This window comes from Oncorhynchus tshawytscha, linkage group LG10 (genome assembly GCF_018296145.1).
Source record: "Oncorhynchus tshawytscha isolate Ot180627B linkage group LG10, Otsh_v2.0, whole genome shotgun sequence".
Lineage (NCBI taxonomy): Eukaryota > Metazoa > Chordata > Actinopteri > Salmoniformes > Salmonidae > Oncorhynchus > Oncorhynchus tshawytscha.
This window is the reverse complement of record NC_056438.1, coordinates 35,862,718-35,890,311: the sequence shown is the minus strand read 5'-3', so window position 1 is coordinate 35,890,311 and position 27,594 is coordinate 35,862,718. Positions and strand designations below refer to the sequence as shown.

The window sequence follows — 27,594 nt, the reverse complement described above, 5'->3', positions numbered from 1 at the left end:
CGTCACAAAAAGGAATGGCATAGAACAGTCCCCGCCCAGCTGTAACAGACGTGCCTATTTAGATTTAAGGTTGTCTTGAACACAGCAGATTCCCTCCGCCACAAGCTTTGACAGAAGAGACAAAATGCAGCGGGCATCATTGGCATTGGTTATTTTCACCATTGCAATAATTACAATCCAATCGGTGCCCATAGAAACAAGTGGTGAAATGGTAAGCTTGCTATATAATTTCTTCTTCACTGTCTTAAAAGTTTTTGGGGAGTAACATTGTTTTTTGTGATTGCTTTTGATGAGTAGACTAATATTGGTGAGCAATCCTTTGATTCTTTGACTCTTGGATCAGAGGAAACTTTTTTAAATGTGGGACATTCATTGCAGCATTTGATTTCGTTTGCTTTATAATAGGATGGTAACATGTAAGAGGTTTGACATGTAGGGGCACTAGCTATAGAGATTATTTAACAGTTAATCATAATCATCAAAGGGTTAAAAGTGCAAAGTTACTCTGAATCCATGTCCCTCCAACGGAAAAAAAAATACAAAAAAATCAAATTGGCTGATTTTCTTATTTTCCCTATAGTCCCAAGCTTAACTTAAGATCTGTGTGTTAGTCTTTACTTTCACATGAATTATGAATTGATGTCAATGGAAGATTTGGGTAAACTTCTGAATTATACCTATAGATATAGTAAACAGTAAGTGTTGGTTCACTGTACTCCGCAGATTGAGAAAATGCAACACGTCAGCATGAGCCAGTTTCGCAGGAGAAGGGGGACTGATGACTCATTCAAGAAACCCTCACGGTCCTGCTCTGGCTGCTACTCTGTCATAGGAGACCCCACTACGACATGATCATCCCGCTAGTGAGGTGAGCCATAATTTCACAGCCCATAAAGTCCTCAGTGACTGAATACCCTCAGATCAGTAGGACTACATGTACTGTAATGAAACGTAACTTAAGTTGAGCTGTTTATTAATACTATATACAACCACATTGACTCACCCTGCAGGAGCTGGTTTCACCTTTCCAGAGGACAAATCAACAAATGCGGAATCACCAGAAACTCCACTCCAAAGAGCAAGAAGAAAATACTAAACCAAGGAACTATCCTCAAAGTAAATATCATCATTGGCACCCCCTGTTTTCTAAGACAAATGAATGACACTTTCATATGAATCGTGCATTGTATTGATGAACGCTGGCTGTGTCTTGTGGGAGCGCCTGTTGAAATGTCCTTTCCCCATCCTCATTTTGACTCATAAGGGCAAGAAGTACAATTTAGGCATGTCATTACCAATAACTTCAATTTAGAGCTTTACACATGCTGAGTCACAGCCTGCTTAAACCAGACTGAATGCTGTGCTAATGATTGTTTCACGTCATGTTGAGCACAAGTTTCAGTGTGGTTTAAGCAGGCCAGCTGAGTCATAGGCTGGTTGAGGCACAAGTGGTATTTAAAAAAATTAGTCATTGAAACCATGCCACAACTCCAAAACCATATTGGCTAAGTTTGAAACCAATTCGCAGTTTTAACCAATCAGCATCCAGTATTGGACCCACCCCTTTGTATAAGCTTTGTTAATGTATCAACAAAGTAGTCTTATGTGCCATAACTGAAAGCAGTGTCCCCAAAAGGAAAATTCCAATCTAACCCCAGTCTATTTGAATAAAGAGGCCTAGTTGAAAAAAGAGGACCAGATGCTTTCTTGCAGAGGTTTCAATTTTATTACACTCTTTAGTAAGAACATGGTCTCTGAAGGAAACTGCACAGATACCTTGGAGATCAACGGTGTGAGAGCTTCATGTTCATTGGTGTTATTCCAAACCCAAGGACAGTCGATGATAACTTGAGCGCCAAAATTAAGAAGTGGCCTTGTCCTCAAATGGTCCTCAGTCTTTCCACTAGTAACTAGATGTGTTGGAACCTGATAAGACAAAAAAATGCATAAAAGTAGTTCATAATACCGGAATAGTATCGGACCCCAGTAAGACTAGCTGTCACCATTGGAGTCGGCTATTGCGGACGCTACTAAATCAAATCAAGTATAAAGGACTTGAACAATATTTAATAGATATATAATTTACAAATAGTATGAAGAAAGGTGAGAATGTGTTTCTGCACTTGCAGAAATTATTTCCATCCTCAATGAACCAACAACCTACTAGTATGGTGGACCAGGAGTGACACATTTTTTTTTTTAAATTAATGTGAACATAAACCAATGATTAAATTAGAAAAGTAATTGACTATTAATGCGTTAATAATGCACTTCTAAATTAATAAACACATAATAGAACATTTGAAAACTGATGAGGAAATATATACATTGATTTCTGTACATTTTCAATATTCATGTATACATTTTTCTAAAAGATTTTGTCACTCCTGCTCCTCGATAATTACAAGCAACCTAACAACAACTTACTCCTACTGGTTTCTACAAGGGTGACTAGCACTTGGAAGATGCTCCCAAAAACAGGGAACAACGTCGCACATCGCTCACATGCCAGTCAGCTTTCACATGCAGGTGTGTGAAATGTTTGAGGAAATCAAGATAATTGTCATCTGTGTGTGGACATGCTTTAGGGAGAGATACACAGGTAACTGCCAAAATAAAGGAAACACCGACATAATGTGTTTTAATAAGGCATTGGGCCACAGCGAGCCGTCAGAGCCCCAAGAACAGCTTCAATGCACCCTGGCATAGAGTCTACAAGCCTGGAACTCTATAGCAAGGATTCGACACCATTCTTCCATGAGAAATTCCATAATTTGGTGTTTTGTTGATGTTGATGTCAATATTCTAAACAATCAGGCTGTTCTCCCTGACGAATGCTTCACATTCAGAAAAAAGTCAGAGTTTTTAAGATATTGTTCAATTGAACTTGCCACCACAATAGAGGTATTTTAATATCATGAAGAGTGCCTTGCTCCTCCTCGGTTCTTGAATGGGACTGTAGTAGACTTTACCTTGAGGTGCTGGGCCGCCGTGGGGCTCCAAATGGGGACGAAGTGGAGTTCGTTTCCCTTCAGGCTCTGATGCACCTGTGCACCTGTTGAGAGGGACATCGTGTCAAAGGAGGTCATGCAATCTCACCCATTGGAATATATTGCGTGGAGTTCACCTTGATAATATAAACAGTACCGGCTCCCAAAATGAGTACTGGAACCTATTTCAGTCCAAGTCAAGCACTGTTATTGTAATAGCATGAACAGAAAACAAGTTTACAACCAGAAAATTATATCATTAAGAAGTCATGTGCCAATGGTATTTTGCCTGCTGGGCTATCTTCTTTTTTGATATTGCCTTTGCCTCAGAGGTTATCTCTGAAGTTAGCTACTCACATCGAGGGGTGGTAGCGGCTCTCCTCCCCATCCAAGATGCCGTGGTAGGTGCCGATCTCCAGCTCCAGGCGCATTTTGTTGCCCAGCAACGTCTCATAGTCACGGCGTTGCTGTTCAATGTCGCCATGGACGTCGCCCAGCTCTGACTCCAGCTTGCCAATGACGGATCCCAGGTTCTGCAACTCGATGTCATGCCAATGCTTGGCGTCGTTCAGGGAGTTCTCCAGGCCGCGCTTCTGTTGGAGCAAGTTGACACAGTTGATGCAGTTGACACCTACACACACACACACACACACTTTGTGTTTCATTCGTTCCATTCTAACCATTCCAATTAGCCCGTCCTTCCTATTTCTACCTCCACCATTCTCCACTGACACACTCACTATTGGTGGTGTTGGGCTGTCCCCAAAAAAACGTTGCCCTATATAGGGACACTGTAGAGGTGACGGCTCAATACGTACCAGTGCTCTGATGGACTCGGTTTCGGCCTGCAAACTCTGGATTTTACAACCAGCATCGTTATACTCCGTCTTCAGACTCTCCAGCTCCTCCTCCTCATGACTCAGCTTACTGCCCACACTCTCCTCCTGCTGAACACACACACACACACACACACACACACACACACACACACACACACACACACACACACACACACACACACACACACACACACACACACACACACACACACACACACACACACACACACACACGTCAAGCTATGTCAAAGAACAGGTATATTCCGTTTGCTTTGCCTGGCCCCTACTAGACACAAACCTCAAGCTGACCTTATAATAGATAAACAACTAACGACAAATGTAAATACAATACAACTACACATTGATCTATCAAAAGTAAATATTGATTTCTCCCCTTTTTACTCAGATGTTAAAGGTTGTAAGTGTGGGGAACTACAGTATGAACTTACCTTGTATTCCAGGTAGGCATCGGTCTCAGCACGGTTCTTCTCGATGACTGTTTCCCAGTGGGAGCGGATGTAGGCCAGTATCTGGTCCAGATTGGTCTCAATGGGAGCGTCCGGTTCGTCCACGTCACGGCCTGCCATCTGGTTGTATAGCACCCTCACGTCCTGGAGGGAGCAGAAGAACACCTGGGAAAAGGGCCTTTGTTCCACCCCAACACCAATACACCGGATTCATATAATCAATACGATCCTAATCATCTGATTTCCAATAACAACCAGCTGGATGAGGTGTGGGCTTTCACTCTGGGTTGGAGGTAAATGCTTGTCAGTGGGCAAACCCCACAAGAAAGGAATCCCATGGAAATGCTAGCAGTTAGGGTTTCTTATGTGCTCCATTTATTTCTATGCTGGGTAAATAAACTTCACGAATACACAAGAACTGTCTTGGGGATTCAACTAAGTGGGAAATTGTATTTTGTTAGATTGTATGTTGACGGGAATATCCCCTTCTCTAATATCCCACTCTAAAAACCCGACAAGGAACCCTATGACAAAGTTAGCGGTCTGCTGGTAATCTGTTTTTTTTCCAGTATGTGCTCCATCCTTCATGCTTGACTCACCTCCTCGTGGTTGCGGGCCAGGTCTCGGAGCTCAGCCCTCATGCTGTCCATCTGGCTCTCCAGGTCTGACTTGGTCAGGTTGGCATCGTCAATCACCTTGTACAGAGAGCTGATCTCCTCCTCAGCCGCTTTCCTGAAGGGCTGCTCATTCTCATACCTACAGGATAGAGAGAAAGTGAATCTCAAAAGACAGGGTGTTCTTCTCCATGCTCTTCTCGATTCCCCAGGTTCTGACGTTTTGGGAAGGAGGTGAGAAGAGAGGAGGTGAGGAGAGAGGATGTGAGGATGTGAGGAGAGTGTACACTCACCGGTCCTTGAAGTCCTCAGTGTTGGCCTGCACATTCTCTGTCTGCAGCATTAGCCTGGCATTGTCAAGGATGGACTCACTAACCTATGGGGGAGGTTTTGCAATATGTCAGTCTGTCCACTAGGGTGCAACAGATGCTCTGAAGTCCAACTTAGGGTGAATTTTTTGATAAATGGGTATTCTGCATGCAGGTATAATGCAAAATGACTTGTTAAAAGCATGGATGCGCCTTTACAATGTCTTATTATAAGGCGTATGGTATGTTAAGTCTCTCTATGCAGGTCATTTTCAATGGACTCAAAATAGCTGTTATTAAGCGAGGATCATTATGAGATCCTCATTATAAGACCAGACATTATAAGCAGTGGTGTAGTGGAGGGTAAACGCAGGTAGACATCATTTACACAACTTTTTTATTTTGCACGAGCGTTTACCCACCTATCGCTGAAAACTGCATACAGGGAGTGTTACTTTATACACCGCGAAAGGTGGTCAGCTTTTACCCACCTATTTTGTTTACTCACTACATCACTGATGATAAGGGAGTCTTATGCCTGTGCCAAGTCTTGGAGTGCATTATAATGGCATCACAATGCATTGCACCTCATCAATGGAAGACTGCTATACTTCAACATCATTTCTTAATTGGAAATCCAGCCGCCATCAGACTCCCTCTCAAGGCTGCCTGGCACTAGAGACTCCGTGGGACTCCACAGAGTCCGGAAGATTGGATGTATTTATTGTGCCCCTAGCGCATGGAATGACCTGCAGGCCACTTTGAGGCTTGACTCTCTGGTCTCGAAGGGTCAGTTTGGGACTTTGAGGAGGAATGTGGTGATGTTTTGATTGAGGTGTAATTTTATCTGTCACTTATGAATTTGATTTGTAGTAATGTGTCATTGTAACTGTATAGTATTGTATTGAGGCTGGTCATGTTGATGTATTGTTCCCAGGGCAGCCTTATAAATGAGACCCGGGTGTTAATGGGTTTCCCCTGGTTAAATAAAGGTAAACAAATTAAAATATGCTAACAGTCTCACAGTGCAATAAACAATAGAGGATCATGAACACTGCTTCAAAGTTAGACTCCCCATTCCAAAACTGTCACTTTTAAATGAACGCACTATCCAGCGCAGATCCCGCCACAATCTCCAGCTCCAATCACCCACTCAATCAGTGCTTCAACCTACTCCCATCTGGTCGGAGGCACAGAAGAGCAAAATGCTGCACTGCTGCATCGGCAGGAGCTTTCTTAACTTCATTCTAGGACTTGTGAACAATTCAACAACTCCCTCTCTTATTTACCTGTACCCAGTTGTCTTCCCAGTCCTTCTCTACCCCTCTCCTCCCATTCTTTCTCTTTCCCTTCTTATCAGTCTGTACCCTCTACCCATCATACTCGACTCCCTCCTCCCTCTCCCTCTTCCTGTAGAAGTCATTCTAGTCCTTCTTTACCCCTCTCCTCCCTGCTCTTCCTTTCTCCCCCTTACCTATCTGTATCCTCTCTACCCATCATCCTCAACTACCTCCTTCTCTCCCCTTCCTTACCTGCCTGTAGACGTCCTCCCAGTCCTGTCTGAGGGGACCCCAGGCTCCGGCACTGGACGCCTTACGATCCAGGCAGTGTCGGATCTGCTCCTCCAGCTGCTGGTTGAGCAGCTCCAGGGCGTGCACCTTGTCCCTGTACTCCATCAGGCAGCAGTTAAGGCTCTCAGTACCCCCGGGGTGCTGCCTGCCACCAGCCCCAGCCCCATGGGGCATAACAGGCACAGCCGTGCTCCTCAGCCCCTGCAGGAACACACTGCTGATGCCCAGGGCACGCCGCGACACTCGCGTGCCCAGGCTGCAGGTGCCGCCCGTGGGGGCTGTCCCCACAAAGACGCCCCGGGGGGCTGTGGTGATGCCCGCGGTGCCAGCCCTGGTGCTGGCGCTACCCAGGCGCTCTGCAGCGGAGTGCTGGCCCAAGAAGGAGGACCGACGTCTTGGCAGAGGCATGGCCCTTGTACTTGGAGAATGTGGGTATGAGACGAGAGAATGCGGGAGCGTGTGCGTGTCAGAAGAAGGCTAGTCACCATGCATAGACATCATTGAGTGGCTTGAGAATATGTTGGGTGGCCTGTGGTGTCAAACAGCCCGTGTCCCTGGGCGCATGGCTCTTTATTGTGGCCTGGGCTTCTGGAAAGCAGAGGGGCTTATTGTTCCCCTGTGGTGTTTGTGTTGTCATTGTGACAGTGGCCTGGTTCAGGTTGGTGTATTGGGGCTCTTTGTGTGGGTGCTGGTTGTTTGTTTTGCTGCCTCAGCATTGGAGCCCTCTCAGGAAAACTCCATTGAGCGCTGGCTTGCGCACCCTTTCCCCAAGCACAAACTGCCACCGGTGTGTCGTCTGACTAGACAAAATCTGACTGGAGATGCTTCTACCTCCTCTTTTTGTATGTGTGCAAGACTGAGTGAGTTTGTGTGTGTGTGCGCATTTATATGTGAGAACTTAATAAATCAGGTCATGCATCACTGTAAAGAGTATGCCCAATGGCTGTAAACATGAAAGACTGGAGAAGGGGCCAGAGGAATGTTCAGTATGGCCTATTTTTCAAATCCAAAGTTAGGATGTGTTTGATCAAAATACAGTCAATGAAAGCCCAAGGATTTATTAAATAATTGTATATTTTAAATATAAATGTTCTAATTTCTATTGTCAATAATATTATGAGAGCCTGATTATATTCTTATTTTCAATGATAGTCATAGGCATGTGTATCGGTGGCAAGGAAGTCAGGCGCAGGGGAATCGATCTTGGTAAAATGGAGTAGTTTATTAATAACTTAAAACATAACTCCAAAACCATTAATAAATTAACAAAACAAAGTGGGTACGAGGACCCGTCGCGCACCAATACAAACACGAAATAATAACAATCAATCTCTGACAAAGACATGAGGGGAAACAGAGGGTTAAATACACAACAGGTAATGAATGGGATTTTTTTTTAACCTTTATTTAACTAGGCAAGTCAGTTAAGAACAAATTCTTATTTTCAATGACGGCCTAGGAACAGTGGGTTAACTGCCTGTTCAGGGGCAGAACGACAGATTTGTACCTTGTCAGCTCGGGGATTTGCAACCTTCCGGTTACTTAGTCCAACGCTCTAACCACTAGGCTACCCTGCCGCATTGAAACCAGGTGTGTAGGAAGACAAGACAAAAGCAATGGAAAATTAAAAATGGATCAATGATGGCTAGAAGACCGGTGGACGTCGACCACCGCCCGAACAAGCAGAGGCATCGACTTCGGCAGATGTCTTGACAGATATTCGGATTTAATCTCTTCAGTTTGTGTTGGAAAGGAAAGGGTTAAAACTGATGAGAAAAAAAGATTGAATAAGTATTTTGCTTATTGGTGATGTGATGGTGGCTAAGCTCATGTGTAGCAACACATCATCGGGTCCAACGGTTGTCTACACTGTACTGTTCATGTGCAGGCCATCAAATTAAAGGCACTTCGATATAAAGTAGTTTTTGACCTAAATGAAACTGTCAGTTTGTCACTTTCACAAGGTTGGAGTAATATCATAACCAACTACTTAAGACATTGGCTCAAATCTAGGTCGAGCCTTTCAATTTCAAGAGAATTAACAACTAAGGAATATTTGTTCATATGTTTCATTGACTTCTCAAACCCAAAACCCTGACCTGGTCTGCGTCTGCTTCATGGGAAGTCTTGTGATGTTGCGCCTCTGGGTTTAGAAACTCTGTAGATACATCTATAGATAACTCACCACTGACTAGGCAGGGGTAGGCAAACCTGTTCCTGGAGTACTGCAGGAACTAGACACCACACCTGACCAACTGAGCTAACTGATCAGGTCAATTCAAAACACCTGGTCTTCCAGGTTGGTTAAATCAAAAACATGAAGTGCCTGTGGCACTCCAGGACCAGGGTTGCCTACCTCTGGGCTAGGCCCTCAGAAGTTTGATAGAAGGCTGTCTTTCAACTGTATTAGGGCAGACAGTAGAATCAACCAATCACATTTGGACATATAATGGGTGGGACCATTTTTACAAAAACATATGGAAACTTCTGCCTTCACGAAGGCCTACATATCACTGCTCAATAGACCCTTTTCAAGATGAACTTTCAACAAGAAGTTACGTTTCAAATGATCATCTGGTGAGTGGAAATGTTCTTTTATTATTGCAGCTCACTTGCGGTTGTTAGCTATCACTGTGGAAAAAATGTGTTCCGTGTGTGAAACATTGTTGCATTTAAACTTTGTTCACTGGTCATTTTTTTGTGCTGAATGTATTGAAGATGTTTGCAATGGGAAGTACAGTATAAGGAGGACCAAAGTACTCAAAATGAAATTATATATAGAATTAAATACCACATACTCAAGATAAAAATACCTAAATAATTAATTAATAAATGCATCACATATAAATGATTCAAGAATAGGTGCTGCATTATTATGAAATCTTTTTTCATAATGTAACTTTTCAAAATAATGTTAGCATTTAATTTCATAATGCATTGTATTTCCCAATGTTTTTTTTTCATCAGAACATTTATAATTTTATAATGGCGCTTTGTCACATGATGTATTTCCATAGAGGAAGAGAGGCACAACTCTGCGGAAAATTTGTCTCCCTCCAGCAGGTGGCGTTTTTTCGTTGTTTTGCCCACCAAGCAAGGAGTTTTTGTTTGGAGGTCAATGAGAGGTTCAGTAATGGGTTACAATAATAAATTGTATCTACCAATCCAAAGAAAGGATAGGCGTGAGCTAGACAGCAAAAAAAGGACAGGTGGGCGCTTGACAGCCTGACGTGCCGCTGTGTGGACAATGACTCCCATTGTTAGGGCGGAGAGACGTGTCTGGTCAGTATATCCATAATCTTTGGTATTTCCAAATTTCATAACCATAATCGCAAGGGGATATGCCAATCAATGCAAATGGGCGTGGTCAAGTAGGTAATTGGTTCAAAGCCCTTGAAGAAGATTGTTAGGCAAAAGTGGTGGCTAAAGTCAAAGAGAAGGATGATTTTGTTGCATTTATTGCACAGGGGATGTATTGTTCAGAACAGAACTAACAACAAAAATAATTGTGAAAGCGGCTAAAAGAATCTTGGCTCTCTAGGATTTCACTGCTGAAACACTGCAGGGAATACTATCTGAAGATGCTTCACCCTCTGTGTAGGGATCGGAGTACAGTTGACTGAGTGAAGGAGTATATTGACTTTTGTTTCGTTTTTTTAGAATAATATGAGTTGGTTTTATTTATTTATTTTCGTTAAAGTATCTGTTTTTACCCCACCCAATAAGTGGCGGCAAAACACCTTTTTGGTGTAGTCCGCCAATAAAAGCTTAAAGAAGAAGTCGAGCTTGTAACAGTATTTGTTCTCGCGTTGCCCTGTTTTTGATGTAGCTACTTTTCTTAACAATGGATGAAACCACAAGTCTATAGTTTATCCGTGAAGCCGCCAATCGTTTGGAGAATTCTGCACCAAACACTCCATATAATGGAAAAATACCGAAAACATCCCTGGATGTTTATAGACCGAAAATGCTGCAGATTTGGAGCAGCGAACGGAGAGGGTGTGTCTCCTCAACTTTTGCTGTTTGCTGTCAACTCAGAATGCGCATCAACATTTATTATTTAAAAAAAATCATTTTCGCCCACTTGTTAGATGCTATACACATTGCTTGCTAGCAAACATCCTCACCATCCTCCTCATAGTAGCAGGCTAACAGGAGGCAGCAGCAATCTTAGTGATCAGATCGAAACATGCGAGGAGAAGTGATGGCGTGAGCGAGTGGATTGTGAAATACATCTTCTCTCTATCCAATCCGAGCAGCAGGATCAGCATACAAACCTCCCTTCTCTTTACAGACAGGCAAATTAGCTAGTTGAGCTATTTAGACCATGTAGCACCTCGCACTTGATTTAAAGTTGCACGTTGGCACCCGAACATTTATTTTTTCCAATTACGGAAAATAACAAAAAATACTCGGATCATAATCAAATCAGGAAAATGTGCCATATCTGTCCGACTGCTCGGCACACCCGTACACAGAGAAATGGCATACCTAGCTCTGCCTTAACTGTCAGGTCATGTTCAACAGGATGAAGTAATCGATTGTGAATGATTACACAATCAGTGACTAAAGACTACCCACCTGGGCTGATTGACATATGAGGGATATATACTGTATATATCCCTTGCGAGTGGCCATGAAATGAAAAATACAATGGAATCGGAAATACATTATGAAATTAAAAAAACATTGGGAAATACAATGTATTATAATTAAATTAAATATGGTAACATTATTGTGAAAAGTAACATTGTGAAAAAGATTTCAAATAATGTGGCACTTATTCTTAAAATATTTTAAAATAATACATTTCATTATTTATTAATTTATTTACTTCATTTCGAGTACTTTGGTCGTCCATCATTACGCATAGGTATTTTCCCCAATTTCTTTCTACTGGTGACGTCAGGTCCAAGTGCCACTTCCGAAGCAACCAGGGATGCCTCAGCTGGCTCGTCAGGCTTCCATGCCTCAACTGACTCGTCAGGTTCTCAAGCCTCGGTTGGCTCAGTAGGCTCCCCATGCCTCAGCCGGCCTTTTCAGGCTCCCATGCCAACCTTTTCAGGCTCCCATGCGGACCTTTTCAGGCTCCCATGCGGACCTTTTCAGGCTCCCATGCCTCAGCCGGCACGTCAGGCTCCCATGCCTCAGCCGGCTCTACAAGTTCCTGCGCCTCAGCAGAAGCGTTCGGCCCGCTCCTGGTCCTCAAGACCGTCCCTCTGATTGGTGTCATCTGGAGCCGAGCGCCAGGGATAATGTTACTTTACTCCCGCTCTCTCTGGCGCTCAACGTCGCCAGTTGTCTCATTACGCACACCTGCCACCATTGTTACGCACCTACGCCTCATGACCCATGGATTCCATCACCTCTTGATTATCTCCCCTTATCTGTCACTCCACCTTGGTTCTTTCCTAAGGCGTTATTGACTCTGTTTCTGTTTCCTGTTCTATTTATTATTAAATTTGCACTCCCTGTACTTTCTTCCCGACTCCCAGCGTACACGTTACAAAACTGTAACAATGTGCTCATGAGGTATTTTGTGCTGTGTTGTGATATTGCATCATCCAAATGTCAAAATGTAAATTAATTTGAATTCTTTCCACTTCATATAGATTTTTTACTTTCTTGAGATTGTACAAATTTCGGCATTTCAGTGTGAACACTCTTTAAGTGTTTCTAGGAGAGGGTCGTGGCTTCGTGTCAATAATTCCGGCAAAACACTTGCAATAAAGAACCTTTCAGCCTTAGGTAGGGCTTTTCGTAGCATTTCTTCATCTCTGATTATGCGACGCACAATGACCTCAGCACTTGTCCAAACCACAAAGTCACAGTATTGGACATTGCAAACAAACATGTGAAGTTGAACTTGGTGGTAATATTCATGATTCTTCTTTAGGTGCAGTGATTTGTCCAAGCAGAACTGTGTGTCATCACTGCACCCTGTAAGGCCATCACGGTATTTGTATGGGCACTTAACTTCAAGGGTTCCTCTCCCACAACAGGAACAGTTCACTAATCCATCTGGAGACGCCCCGAGATGTGGTTGATCGTTCCGCACGACAAGACCAGAGAGCTTCACACTGAAGTTGGCATGGATTTTGCTCATTTCTTCCGTGTAGTACTTTCTGGCTGTGTCCTCCATGTCTCTTCCCCAAAGTACAGCTGGGACATGATGCAACTCACTGTCATTGTAATGCATTGTCTTTTTCACCAAGTTGATTTTGTCTGTGTTTCTGCCTGCCGTGCACACACGATGGAAGGCGGTGCTTGTTATCCGTCCAATTCGGTTGGTGTGCCAGGCCTGGCATTTGGACTGCTCCTTGGAGGTAAGCTCAAGGGATTCACACTGATCACGGGTAAGTTTCTGTTTCAATCTCTGGAAAGCTTCTTCACTTTTCTCCTTTATTTCAGGTGGTGAGAGGTCCCTTAGATTGGCATCATACAGAGCTGTGAGTGGCTCTGGCAGGTCTTCTGTGTTGGTGTTTGAATCTCCTGATGCAGTATCTACATCACTGTGGTCCTTCACGATCCTGGTGAGTACAGTTGATTTTAGTGTAAGGAATTTCAGCTCTGCCATGTTTTATCTATTCTTTAGAATTTTTTTATTTAAAAAAATCCTAGGCCATGAAGCCTGCTACATATAGACCAAGTGGTTGCTACGAGACAACTTCTTCACTGAACGTAGCTACTGCCATCAACACGTGCACATCCACATATCGTGCCAGTATTTGTACACAAAGGAAGAGGTCTATAGCGACCTGGATTCTTCTACAAAGACCTACACTATTCAACCCGTACATCACCTCTACAAACGCTTTTCAGGACCAAAAGCTGTTGGGTAGTACCACAAAATGAGTCCCTTTTGGGTAGTGTAACTTGGTGGGAAAAAATAGTTTTATTTCACCTAACATGACGAGCACATGTTCAACTTAATTAAATAAACATGATGTTTTCCCATCTCAAGAGGGATAATAAAAGATGACTTTAGTACGTGCCTATTAAAGGCCCAGTGCAGTCAAAAACATGACATTCCTGTGTTATATACAGTGCACAAAACATTAACGTCTGTTCTTTCCATGACATACAACTAACCAGGTGAATTCACATCAAAGCTATGATCCCTTATTGATGTTACCTATTACATCCACTTCAATCAGTGTAGATGAAGGGGAGAAGACGTGTCAAAGAAGGATTTTTAAGCCTTGAGACAATTGAGACGTGGATTGTATATGTGTGCCATTCAGAAGATATTCGGACAAGACAAAAGATTTAAGTGCCTTTGAACGGGGTATAGTAGTAGGTGCCAGGTGCATCGGTTTTAAAGTTAAGAACTTTTTTCAGACTGCGCTTTCTATGCCACTCCACAGGGGACTATCTAGAAAAAACAACAGAGATGCACAATAGGTTTCAAAGGAGGCTACTTTCCACAATGTGTGGAGGAAGCTCTTAATTTGACATTAGGGAAAACATGAGATGAGCTGCTACAAAAAAGACTCACTAGAGCTAAAGAACACTCTGTAATGTTCACCACCACATACTTTGAACTCATGCAAAGTGGGAGGTGCTGTCAAGAAACACTGGCATGTTTTATCATCGGACCAAGGTCTGCCAGCTGAATTTAAGAACCCACCACTTATTGTATATAGGAGAGGTTGCAATTTACACAAAAAATTGGCCCATGCCAACTGTCAGCAACAAAAGAAAATTGCCCTCTTTATCGCCCTTTTCCGAATGGTAGCTATAAATGCAGAGGCTGCTTATAGTGCAACAATATGATGTGACTTTTTCTACCACTGATATACAGGAAAACGGTTCCAAATAAATTACATTATTAGGTGCTCCACCACCTATGTTATCTACATTATTAAATGTCCATGTGGGCTGTGCTATGTATATAAAACCTCTTGTTCTCTCAAACAGAGAATTAGTGAACATAAAAGTTAAATCAGGAGAAACTACAGGGATTTTCCAGTCGCAGTGCATTTAAATGACCAAAACATTACATTTCTACCTTTAGATATTGTGGAATAGAAAAAGTCAAGATATCAGACAGGGGAGGTGAGTTTGGACACACCTACTCATGAAAGGGTTTTTCTTTATCGTTTACTATTTTCTACATTGTATAATAATAGTGAAGATATCAAAGCTATGAAATGGAATCATGTTGTAACCCAAAAAGTTGCAGCCCAAATAAATGCTTGACAGAGTTAAAGTAACAGACACATCTCAACATCAACTGTTCAGAGAAGACTCCGTTAATCAGGCCTTCATGGTCGATTTACTGCAAAGAAACCACTACTAGAGGACACCAATAAGAAGAAGAGACTTGCTTGGGCCAAGAAACACAAGCAATGGACATTAGACCGGTGGAAATCTGTCCTTTGGTCTGTGAGTCCTGCATTCTGCAGCGATACGCCATCCCATCTGATTTGCGCTTAGTGGGACTATCATTTGTTTTTCAACAGGACAATGACCTAATATACCTTCAGGCTGTGTAAGGGCTATTTGTCCAAGAAGGAGAGTGATGGAGTGCTGCATCAGATTACCTGGCTCCCACAATAACCTGACCTCAACCCAATTGAGATGGTTCTGTGATGAGTTGGACCATAGAGTGAAGGAAAATCCGCCGGTGTGGGAATTCCTTCAAGACGGTTGGAAAAGCATTCCAAGTGAAGCTGGTTGAGAGAATGCCAAACGTGTACAAACTGTCCTCAAGGCAAAGGGTGGCTACTTTGAATAATCTAAAATAAAAATATATTTAACACTTTTGTGGTGACAACATGATTCCATATGTGTTATTTCATAGTGTTGATATCTTCACTATTATTATACAATGTAGAAAATAGCAAAAATAAAGAAACTTTTGAGTAGGTATGTCCATACTTTTCACTGTATATTCATTCCATTTGTGTCACGCCCTGGCCTTAGTTATCTTTGTGTTCTGTATTATTTTGGTTAAGTCAGGGTGTGACATGGGGGATTTATGTGTTTTGTCGGGTCTAGGGGTTTTGTATGTTTATGGGGCTGTTTCCTTTCTAGGTAGTTTTGTATGTCTATGGTTGCCTAGATTGGTTCTCAATTAGAGGCAGCTGTCTATCATTGTCTCTGATTGGGAACCATATTTAGGTAGCCTGTTTTGTGTTGGGTTTTGTGGGTGGTTGTTTCCTGTCTTTTTGTTCTCTGCACCAGATAGGACTGTTTCGGGTTTTTCCACGTTTGTTGTTTTGTAATTGAGTTCATGTTGAGTTTCTCATATTAAAAACCATGTTGAACTCTAACTACGCTGCATTTTGGTCCTCTCCTTCAACGGAAGAAAACCGTTACAATTTGCCATTTTCTGAAAAGATGAAGAGATGGAGACATTAAATACAATAAATTAAAACTATTTTCCAGGTTTAGGGTCAATTCCAATTGAATTAGAAATTCCAATTAAATTATTGAATTCACTCATGAAGTGGATAATTTACATTGTTAAATTAAATCTTAAAGTTATGGAATTGGAACTGAATTGGAATTAAACTGTTTGGACTGTTTGAATTGGAAATATGAAACCATCTAGTGACAACGAATACATTTCTGTCATTGAACAACCCTATGCCATGATTAATGGGGAAAAACATACCATCCCCTTTCTCAATTTTGGATACTTCTAAACTGGAGGCATTTGTTCTCATTTCTCAAATGCATAGATTGTGTATGTGCCATTCAGCTGGAGAATGGAAAAGACGGTTTGTTGTTTTGAAAGAGTATTGGAAAGTTAGTAGCTAGATGCATTTGGTATCAGTTGCAGGGACTGCTAATCTGTGTCCAGTGATCCTGCTGACCAAGGATGGATCTGAATAGCTTTTTGGCGTAGCAGCTAGCATAGCTGATAGTTAGCTGCCTATCAAGCTAGCTGGGTTTCTTGAGGGCTTGAACGCAGCCCGCGACACGGTTAGCCATTGTGGCCAGGACCGCGGATTGTCTTGGGACAATGGGTGTCTAGCTCCCTACTGTTTGTTGTTTTCAATCTTCCCTGTGACCTGCCATGTCTGTAACTGTGAGGAGTAACAGCATAACCTATGTTGCTAGCTACCATGACAAAGACCAAAGCCGTAAGGAGTACAGTTGAGGACAGTGGTGTCTCTCTATCACTGGTGAAGGATCTTTTAAACAAATAAAAATAGTTATACAAGCAGTTATTACAACAACAAGAAAAAAGTGTTTTGTCCAAATACTGGTGGATTCAACTAATAAAATAATGGACAACCTGACCAGATAGGTCCAGGACCTGAAGAACAGTTTGCAGTTCTCCAAGGGTCAGCTCGGTGAGCAATCTGTGTGAGAGCGGACATCAGTTCTGTGTGTGAATCCATGATAACAATGACAGAAGACTTGATTGTCGAGGGACAATCAAGGCGCAACATGGTTGCGGACGGAATTTCAGGCTCAACATGAGATCTGATTGGAGTCTGAGGACAAAGTGAGGGAAATAATCTCTGAGAAATTGAAGGTGGAGCATACCCACAGGACTGGAAACCCCCCTACCGGCACAGGCCGATAGTGGTTAAGTTCCTGAGGTTCAAGGATAAGGTAGCTGTTCTGGAAAGAGCCAAGAACTTGAGAGGAACGTACATATCTTCCTCAACAAGGATTATCCTGAAGCTGTGCGGCAGAAGAGGAAAGAGCTTATCCTAGTCATGAAAGCTGCCAGAGTGTGTGGGGACATAGCGAATATAAGCAATGATAGGCTCATTGCTCACACTCCCTCCCAGAAGCCTGGAAGGGATAAGAGAGCCAAGCCTATGGGTTTGTAGCTTCAAACCCGCAGCGCACACACACACACACACCAATTGATTAATGGACTGCTAAATGTATTTATTTTTTTCTTGCCTGATTTGATCTTTTATATATTATGTCTACCTCTGATAAGCTATCCAGGAAATGGCTGAAAATAGCGCATATTAATATATGTAGCCTTAGTAAGAGGTTAATGAAATCAATAATTTGCAAACATCAGATAACATTCATACATTAAGCATTGCTGAGACTCACTTAGATAATTCCTTTGATGATAAAGCAGTAGCAATACAAGTACACTGCTCAAAAAAATAAAGGGAACACTAAAATAACACATCCTAGATCTGAATGAATGAAATATTCTTATTAAATACTTTTTTCTTTACATAGTTGAATGTGCTGACAACAAAATCACAGAAATTATCAATGGAAATCAAATTTATCAACCCATGGAGGTCTGGATTTGGAGTCACACTCAAAATTAAAGTGGAAAACCACACTACAGGCTGATCCAACTTTGATGTAATGTCCTTAAAACAAGTCCAAATGAGGCTCAGTAGTGTGTGTGGCCTCCACGTGACTATATGACCTCCCTACAACGCCTGGGCATGCTCCTGATGAGGTGGCGGATGGTCTCCTGAGGGATCTCCTGCCAGACCTGGACTAAAGCATCCGCCAACTCCTGGACAGTCTGTAGTGCAACGTGGCATTGGTGGATGGAGCGAGACATGATGTCCCAGATGTGCTCAATTGGATTCAGGTCTTGGGAACAGGCGGGCCAGTCCATAGCATCAATGCCTTCCTCTTGCAGGAACTGCTGACACACTCCAGCCACATGAGGTCTAGCATTGTCTTGCATTAGGAGAAACCCAGGGCCAACCGCACCAGCATATGGTCTCACAAGGGGTCTGAGGATCTCATCTTGGTACCTAATGGCAGTCAGACTACCTCTGGCGAGCACATGGAGGGCTGGCGGTCCCCCAAAGAAATGCCACCCCACACCATGACTGACCCACTGCCAAACCGGTCATGCTGGAGGATGTTGCAGGCAGCAGAAGGTTCTCCATGGCGTCTCCAGACTCTGTCACGTCTGTCACATGTGCTCAGTGTGAACCTGCTTTTATCTGTGAAGAGCACAGGGCGCCAGTGGCGAATTTGCCAATCCTGGTGTTCTCTGGCAAATGAAAAGCGTCCTGCACGGTGTTGGGCTGTAAGCACAACCCCCACCTGTGGACGTCGGGCCCTCCTACCACCCTCATGGAGTCTGTTTCTGACCGTTTGAGCAGACACATGCACATTTGTGGCCTGCTGGAGGTCATTTTGCAGGGCTCTGGCAGTGCTCCTCCTGCTCCTCCTTGCACAAAGGTGGAGGTAGCGGTCCTGCTGCTGGTTTGTTGCCCTCCTACGGCCTCCTCCACGTCTCCTTATGTACTGGCCTGTCTCCCGGTAGCACCTCCATGCTCTGGACACTACGCTGACAGACACAGCAAACCTTCTTGCCACAGCTCGCATTGATGTGCCATCCTGGATGAGCTGCACTACCTGAGCCACTTGTGTGGGTTGTAGACTCCGTCTCATGCTACCACTAGAGTGAAAGCACCGCCAATATTCAAAAGTGACCAAAACATCAGCCAGGAAGCATAGGAACTGAGAAGTGGTCTGTGGTTACCACCTGCAGAACCACTCCTTTATTGGGGGTCTTGCTAATTGCCTATAATTTCCACCTGTTGTCTATTCCATTTGCACAACAGCATGTGAACTTTATTGTTAATCAGTGTTGCTTCCTAAGTGGACAGTTTGATTTCACAAGATTTTTTAAGTGTTCCCTTTATTTTTTTGAGCAGTGTATATAACATCTATAGAAGAGACAGAAATACTTATGGGGGTGTTGCTGTGTATATTTAGAGCCATATCCCTGTAATGCTTAGAGAAGATCTTATGTCTTGTGTTATTGAAGTGTTGTGGTTGCAGGTTCACTTGGCACATCTAAAGCCTTTTCTTTTGGGGTGTTGCTATAGGCCACCAAGTGCTAACAGTCAGTATCTAAATCATGTGTGTGAAATGCTTGATAGTGTATGTCATGTAAACAGAGAGGTCTACTTTCTTGGGGACCTGGAAATTGACTGGTTTTCATCAAGCTGTCCACTTAAGAGGAAACTTCTCACTGTAACCAGTGCCTGTAATCTGGTTAAGGTTATTAATAAACCTACCAGGGTGTTTACAACCTCTACAGGAACAAGATCATCCACATTCTACGGTATTAGTAAAAACAATCATTTTTACTAATATTGTAGATCTTTGTTCTAAAGCTTTATCCGTATCCATTGGATGCAATGATCACAATGTTTCTGCCGCCATCTCTTATGACCAAAAAGACCTTCTGGATATCAGAACCGTGATTACTCACCTCGAACTGGACGAAGATTTTTTATTTAATGAGTCGGACAAGAAGGATTTAGTCCAGATACCCGACCAGGCCCAAATCCCCATCATTCGCATGAAGATAAGACACCGATACAGGGGACGCCTTGTTTGAATTCGTTGGCGAGTGGGTAACCCACCTCTACCGTCCTTCCTATTGGCCAACATGCAATCATTGGAGAACAAACTGGATGAGCACCGTTCAAGACTCTCCTACCATGGGACATTAAAAACTGTAATAGCTTATGTTTCATCAAGTCATGGCTGAATGACGACATGGATAATATACATTTGTCTGGTTTTTTCTGTGCATTGGCAAGACAGAACAGCTACCTCTGGTGAGATAACGGGTGGCAGTCTTTGTCTATTTGTCAATAACAGCTGGTGTGCGAAGTCAAATATTAAGGAAGTCTCAGTGTTTTGCTCACCTGAGGTTGAGTATCACATGATAAGCTGTAGATCAAACTATTTACCAAGAGATTTCATCTATATTTTTCATAGGTGTCTATTTACTACCCCAAACTGATGCTGGCACTAAGATCGCACTCAACGAGCTGTATAAAGCCGTAAGTAAGCAAGAAAATGCTCCTCCAGAAGCGGTGCTCCTAGTGGCCTGCAACTTTAATGCATGGAAACTTAAATCCGTTTTACCTAATTTCTACCTGCATGTTACATGTGCATTGAGAGAAAAAAAAAATTCTAGACCACCTTTACTCCACACACAGAGACGGGTAAAAAGCTCTCCCTCGCCCTCCATTTGGCAAATCTTAAAAGATAGGACTAAGATTGAATTATTCTACACCGGCTCCGACGCTCGTCGGATGTGGCAGGGCTTGCAAACTATTACAGACTACAAAGGGAAGCCCAGCCGTGAGCTGCCCAGTGACACAAGTCTACCAGATGAGATAAATTACTTCTACACGCTTTGAGGCAAGCAACACTAAAGCATGCATTAGAGCACTAGCTGTTCCGGACGACTGTTTGATCACGCTCTCGTAAGCCGATGTGAGTAAGACCTTTTAACCAGGTCAACATTCACAATGCCGCAGGGCCAGATGGATTACCAGGATGTGTACTCAGAGAAAACAATCTATGACTAGGGTTGATGTAATTCTTAGGGCCTTCCTCTGACACCACCTGGTATAGAGGTCCTGGATCTATGATCGTATGCTATCCAATTGGTTTTGTATGCTGTTCTTTGTATGCCATTTTAATGTTTGAGAATTAACCAATGATATTAGGCCACACTTGGCCGTGATTACGACACTATATAAACTAGTCACCATGCAGTGCTTGTGATTATACCCTGATGTAGACAGCTTGCCTGTCCAAACGTTGGATATTACATTTTTGCATCTGAACTCCTACAGTGTGCGGCTCTCCTTTATTTTTAAGGTTTCTAATCCGCTAGCCAGCACCTTGCCTAAATAGGTGTGCGTTTCTTTTTCTTCTAGATTGTTCTGTTACCTAGTAAACAGCACGCTACCGACAAAAAAGCTCTAAAACGATGCCGAATTATAATTATTGTCCTGACACTGGTCATAGACCCATACAAGATTACTTTGAATATAGCCAAAGGGAGCGTGATAAGATCATAGTTTCAGAGTCCCTTTTTGACAAGCCGGGAGGTAATTCTGACCTCTCGAAAGAACTGTTCAATTTATCTAAAGCCAGACGAGAATGCATCTACATATAGTCACTCTTAGTGATAATGTGCGTCAAGGCATTATTCCACGGGGCCTCAGGTGGCAAAAAGAACCATCATTGGGACAGCGCACAGATGATTTCTGTGAGCGCTGGTGTGCCATCCTGAACAAATGCTCTATTGATTTAATTACATTAATTGTTGACTAGTTGAAAAAGGATTTTATTGAAATGGATAACACGATTAAAGACAAACGCACAGCTCTACAAATAGCTGTTAATGATGATGGCATATTCAATGAACTGATGAAAACTAACCAAGCGCTCCAGGACAAGTTGTCTACAGAAATAAAGGAACTTAAAATCAAGAAATTCAACCAACATAAAAAAGACAAGGCCGAGGATAAAGTCTACTTCTGGAGAAACCCTGACAAGGGAGGTCCTGCTCCTCCTCTCCATGGCAGACGCAGGAGGGATGCCGCTTACTTCGATCCACCCCCGTCTGATCAACACTCCACAACCAGCGCCTCATCGGCTTCCAGTGGCAGTTTTTTAATTCAATGAGAGACTGGACCGACGGAAGGGCGGAGGCGGCCGTATGCACGCGCATCGATGAGATGCCGCACCCGACGGGGTAAGAAGAAACGACTATCAGAGGCAGAGGGGACCATTCACATGGTCCCAGAACTCACGGGACTGAGTGTCTTTAATTTATCAAGCAAGATATTGAGCCCTGCCCATTACCCCTTGCTTAATAAAGGGTTATCTTTTGTGCCTACAACTCAGTGCAACGATTTTGATGTTAAGGTAGACGTGTTTAAGTTTTTTAGAAACATCCGTTTAAGGGAATACTTTAGCTCCCGTAATCCTGACATTTCTATTGAACCAGTAGGTTACTCACCTGCACATACTCCGACTCCTTTTAGAAGCAAGAGTTATTTTATACCTCCCAGCCAATCGCAATCACTCTATTGAGACATATTGCAGACTTGTTGAAAAATATGTTGCTCATCTCATCTGCGATAGGACCCGAAAGATGGTGAACTATGCCTGGGCAGGGCGAAGCCAGAGGAAACTCAGGTGGAGGTCCGTAGCGGTCCTGACGTGCAAATCGGTCGTCCAACCTGGGTATAGGGGCGAAAAACTAATAGAACCATCTAGTAGCTGGTTCCCGAAGTTTCCCTCAGGATAGCTGGCGCTCAAAGTCTTGCAGTTTTATATGGTAAAGCAAATAATTAGAGGTCTTGGGGCCGAAACAATCTCAACCTATTCTCAAACTTTAAATGGGTAAGAAGCCCGGCTAGTGGGTCACTTTTGGTAAGCAGAACTGGCCCTGCGGGATGAATCGAACGCCGGGTTAAGGTGCCCGATGCCGACACTCATCAGACCCCAGAAAAGGTGTTTGTCGATATAGACAGCAGGACGGTGGCCATGGAAGTCGGAATCCGCTAAGGAGTGTGTAACAACTCACCTGTCGAATCAACTAGCCCTGAAAATGGATGGCGCTGGAGCATCGGGCCCATACCCGGCCGCCGTTGGCAATGAGAGCCTCGAGGTCTATGCCGCGACGAGTAGGAGGGCCTCCAAGGTGAGCACGGAAGCCTAGGGCGCGGGCCCGGGTGGAGCCGGCGCGGGTGCAGACCTTGGTGGTAGTAGCAAATATTCAAATGAGAGCTTTGAAGGCCGAAATGGAGAAGGGTTCCATGTGAACAGCATTTTAACATGGGTCAGTCGGTTCTAAGAGATGGGCGAACGCCGTTCGGAAGGGAGGGGTGATGGCCTCCGTCGCCCCCGGCTGATCGAAAGGGAGTTGGGTTCAGATCCCCGAATCTGGAGTGGTGGAGATGGGCGCCGCGAGGCGTCCAGTGCGGTAATGCGACCGATCCCGGAGAAGCTGGCGGGAGCCCTGGGGAGAGTTCTCTTTTCTTTGTGAAGGGCAGGGCGCCCTGGAATGGGTTCACCCTGAGAGAGAGGCCCAAGCCCTGGAAAGCGTTGCGGTTCCGGCGGCGTCCGGTGAGCTCTCGCTGGCCCTTGAAAATCCAGGGGAGAGGGTGTAAATCTCGTGCCGGGCCGTACCCATATCCGCAGCAGGTCTTGATCTATAAGCCCAGGAAGATAGTGAAGCGGGGCAATCAAGTACAATACAACACAAGTAAAGGGAAATAAATAACCAAAATAAAAACTGTTGTCGACCGGAGGGCCACTAAATAATATAGATCGCAAGGCCATCGAGCGAAATCGACAGATGAAGTGCGGGTAAACGGCGCGGTTTAGTCTCTTCCTTCCCCTCGGCTTGGGGCTCAGGGCCGGGAGAGTCGCTTCGGCCCTCGCCTGAGCTCAGTTCCCCGCATCGCCACATTGCCTGGGTTGTGCCCGACCGGCTCAATTCCCCCTTCCCTGGTAGGCACTAGTGAACAGGTGCGCCGGCCGTGTCCGAAGGGGGTCGGGGGGTTGCTGGTTAACCGGGTCTTCCCACCTCAGTCTCCCAGATCAAGCGCTACAGGTGCGGCTCCGGGTACTCAATAAACCGCTCGGGGAGCACCCGGACGCTCTCTTTTCAACCTCTAAACCCGCTCCGGGTACCCAATAAACCGCTCGGCCCCACAGCTCAGGCGGGGGTTCAATGTCTCCTCGTGGAGCACCCGGTAGCCCTCGTTTAAACCTCAAACCCTGTCTTGAAATATGACCTCTCGCCCTGGCTCGTAGGGGATATACCCCTAGTGGGCCAGGATTGATAGCCTCTGGTTGGCTAACGTTGGGTCCTAGGTTCTGAGGACCTGGGGGCAATAACTACCCCCATGGCGAACAGAGCGGACAAGAATGAAGGCCGAAAGGGAGTCACACTACATACATACACGCACAAGGTAAATTGCGAAGGGGTGGAATGGTAACAGTTATCACTCACACCGGTTGAAACTCACACATAGTGACACTGTTCCATAGAAATACATAGGGCGCTACCATCCGGCACACAATCTAATAACCCCACTCTTTTCTGTCGCCCTCAGGTCTCTCGCGGTGACGGACGGAGTTAAGTTCCAGGAATCGGAGGCCCTTCCCAGCTGAAGAACCCTAGATGAATTGCGCTAGTCCTTGGAGAGCTCGCTTCCAGATAATTAGGGTGCAGCATCCTACTCCCTTCCCTCTGTGTGGGTGTCTTTGGTCCTAGCCCGCTTCCCCGCATTTCCTCTTTGCCTGGGTTGCGCCCGACTGGCTTCATCCCCGTTAGCCACGGCCACATGACGCACCTATGGGCGGATGTGTCGGCTGCTACCGAAAGGGACTGGGGTCTCAGTTCTGGTGAAGTTCTGGTGAACTGAGACCTCCCGAAATGGTCTCCTATTTGTAAGCGGCTTGAGTATTGCCCAGTCAACCGCTCTGCGCGCAGGCGGGAGTTGAATGTCTCCCCAGCCCTCCCAGCGCTTTGGCGGCGGTGGAGCACCCGGAGGCCCCCCTAACCTCAAACTTTTGTCTGTGAACGATGGCCTCTCGCTCTGACAAAGGCGGGCGGGGGGGTAAGGAGGGCAACCTCCCCAACTCCGCCTAGCCACTAGCCTCTGGTTGAGGTAGAGCGACCTGTCTCTGGCATGTTAGTGCAGGGAGGTAAGGGAGGTAGCCTTCTCATAAGGCTCTTTCAACCCCTCCTTGTAGTCCAACTGCTTCAGGTGTCGACAACAATGCAATGCAAACAAGAGCCACCTCGGTACCGGTCCATTGCAAAGAGGGTTCTGCTGATGGTGATGGCTACCGATCGCTAACGCGAGGGGTGTAGTCGGCCCTGGAATATGTGAAATATGGGGCTTTTGGCCAAGCATGAAAATGCGGTGGCAGTTGCACCAGACTTGATGATTTGCAGCAGAGCTCTTGCACACGAAGCTTGCAGAGAACGATGGCCTGAACACTGCCCCGGCTCCGGCCGGGAGAGGGATATCCAAGTTATTGGGAACGTGTTCTGCCGAAATCAGTCCAATCACAGAAGGCTGTGATGAAACAAAAAGCTTGCGTTCCCTGCATGCTTGGATAGCTCTAAACCGCGAAGGTTTAAATCGAACGATCGCCCGCCGAGAGTGAACATTAAATGGGGATGGCCAGTGTCCAGCGGTTAGGTACTACCAGGCCTCAGGTCCGCCTGAGTATGGGACTCTACACGTGACGGTGGTAGCTCTCTTCCACGCTCCTTGGAGCACGAAATGGAATGGCATGCGACTAACAAACAGCGGGCACTACCAGGCCTCAGGCTTGCCTGAGTGCGAGACTTCACACATTGTAGGTGGGTTTGTCTCCCCTACGTTCGGAGACTCGAGATGGAGATAACCCATAGGCCCCGTGGCGGATCCCTATAGACAGCCTGGGTTTCCACTGGGCACGATCACATGAAGCAATTCAAGGGAACGGGCCTACCGGAGCATTCGCACTCAAATCACCCTTGGGGTGACTGTGGCCCCCTCACGCGAGTGAGGAATATCGATAACGCAAAGGTTTAAAAAGTGGTACCCAGGGTGCAGTCTGAAGGGCTGACTGGGCAAGCATATGATTGAAAGTGGAAGAACCTTTTTCTGCTGCTTCAGCCGATACCCGGCTGAGGGTGGCACTAGACGTACAGACAGGTAAGGGGTTTAAGTCTCCTGAAGTACTGTGCAGGCACTTGATGTCGTTCGGGTGTAAAAGCCCATTGTAAAGTCCCTGGGGAGGTTAGTCCCGGGGTTACTGATGCGCAGTATGTAATCTGTAGAATAGAGTCGTGAGACACCGCTCGCGTGACTTGACTGGGTGTCCACGTGAGGATAGCTGACTGCAGCGTGCACTCACCCCTTTGTTGCGCCGACTTGTCGGCTGTGGTCCTGATGCGGAGGCGAAGGAATCCAATTCCTGATGCCAAAGCGAAGGAACTCAATGAAGGGCAGGTAAAGGGTGGGATTCACTACGACTCGATTAAGGTAGCCAAATGCCTCGTCAGGCCCCCCTAACCTTAAGAACAAACAGGAGTCCAAATCTTTTCATAATTTACCAAAGGATGAAAAACAGGCTTTGCTTGATTTACAATCCGATACGTCAGTCCTTACTGGTTGTACTCATCGATAGGACAGCTTATGTAAATGAGTGTCATAGACAACTACTTGACAACAGCTTTTACAAGAAACTCAGAAGTGACCCCACTTCCCAATTTCAGAATACCATCTTAAATACCCTAGATGGGTATTTAAGTTCTGGTCAGATAACCAAAAAATAACAACTTTTTGGCTATTCAACACCCTAAAAATGCCACTTTCTATCCTTTGCCGAAATGACACAAGAATGTTACAAAACCTCAGGGGTGCCCTATTGTAGCGGGCATTGATGCTGTAACAGCCCCTCTATCTACTTTTTTGTTGACTTTTTTATTAGACCACTCGCAGAACAGCTCCCCTCCTTTGTAAAGGACACCAGCAGTATGATCTCTATCATTGAATCTCTTGATCCTCTCCCTGAGAATACCTTGTTAGTTACTTTTGATGTTGAGTTGTTATACACAAATATTCCACACGAGGGCGGTATTGAAGCTATGGAACATTTTCTTCTGCAACGTGACCCTAATGAACTACCTTCCATTGCCTGCATTATGACATTGGCTGAAATAGTACTCGCACATAACTACTTCATGTTTCTAAATGATTTCTTTATTCAGATGAAGGGTACTGCTATGGGATCCCCCATGGCTCCTAAATATGCTAATTTGTATGTGGGTTACATGGAGAAAGTCTATTTTCAATCCTCTCAAAAATGTTTTCTTGCCTAACATTATTTGATGATATTTTTGTTCTATGGAGGGGTGACGCAAAACAGCTCCAGGCGTGTTATGCTTTTCTTAACTCCTGTTCTGAACATTTGAGGTTTACTATGCAATCTGATACACGTCAAATCAGTTTTCTTGATCTTCTGATCTAATGTGAAAATAATGTTCTATACAGTGACCTTTACAGG

General features: G+C 44.6%; 1 protein-coding gene and 2 long non-coding RNA genes across 4 annotated transcripts; 2 read left to right on the top strand and 1 right to left on the bottom strand.

Moving 5' to 3' along the window:
- Positions 1 to 55: 55 nt before the first annotated feature.
- LOC112260162 lies at positions 56 to 1,693 on the top strand. Its single transcript, XR_002954992.2, has 3 exons — positions 56 to 211; positions 724 to 868; positions 1,011 to 1,693. It is a non-coding gene; the product is annotated as an uncharacterized LOC112260162 (long non-coding RNA).
- Positions 1,694 to 1,704: 11 nt separating this feature from the next.
- Positions 1,705 to 7,351, bottom strand: LOC112260161 (phakinin). Of its 2 annotated transcripts, none has more exons than XM_024435058.2 (8): positions 6,751 to 7,351; positions 5,204 to 5,286; positions 4,896 to 5,052; positions 4,279 to 4,440; positions 3,809 to 3,934; positions 3,348 to 3,583; positions 2,973 to 3,055; positions 1,705 to 1,926 (listed from the first exon to the last, which is right to left on the bottom strand). In XM_024435058.2, exons 1-8 carry the CDS (start codon positions 7,195 to 7,197, stop codon positions 1,904 to 1,906), a joined length of 1,317 nt encoding a protein of 438 aa, XP_024290826.1. In that variant the 5' UTR covers positions 7,198 to 7,351; the 3' UTR covers positions 1,705 to 1,903. The 2 variants fall into 2 exon arrangements, with proteins under 2 accessions (XP_024290826.1, XP_024290825.1); XM_024435057.2 differs by having other exon boundaries at positions 3,809 to 3,937; positions 6,751 to 7,348.
- Positions 7,352 to 12,404: 5,053 nt separating this feature from the next.
- LOC112260164 lies at positions 12,405 to 27,382 on the top strand. The gene is made up of 3 exons (XR_002954993.2): positions 12,405 to 13,115; positions 13,201 to 13,322; positions 24,642 to 27,382. It is a non-coding gene; the product is annotated as an uncharacterized LOC112260164 (long non-coding RNA).
- The last annotated feature ends 212 nt before the right edge of the window (positions 27,383 to 27,594 follow it).

Bases quoted from the DNA above. Each gene is read 5' to 3' on its own strand.
- LOC112260161 (XM_024435057.2), bottom strand. From the start codon at position 7,197: ATGCCTCTGCCAAGACGTCGGTCCTCCTTCTTGGGCCAGCACTCCGCT. The intron at 4,441-4,895 runs GTGAGTCAAGCA...TGCTCCCTCCAG, and splicing joins TGGCCCGCAACCACGAGGAG to GACGTGAGGGTGCTATACAA. The intron at 3,584-3,808 runs GTACGTATTGAG...TTGCTCCAACAG, and splicing joins CCGAGTCCATCAGAGCACTG to AAGCGCGGCCTGGAGAACTC.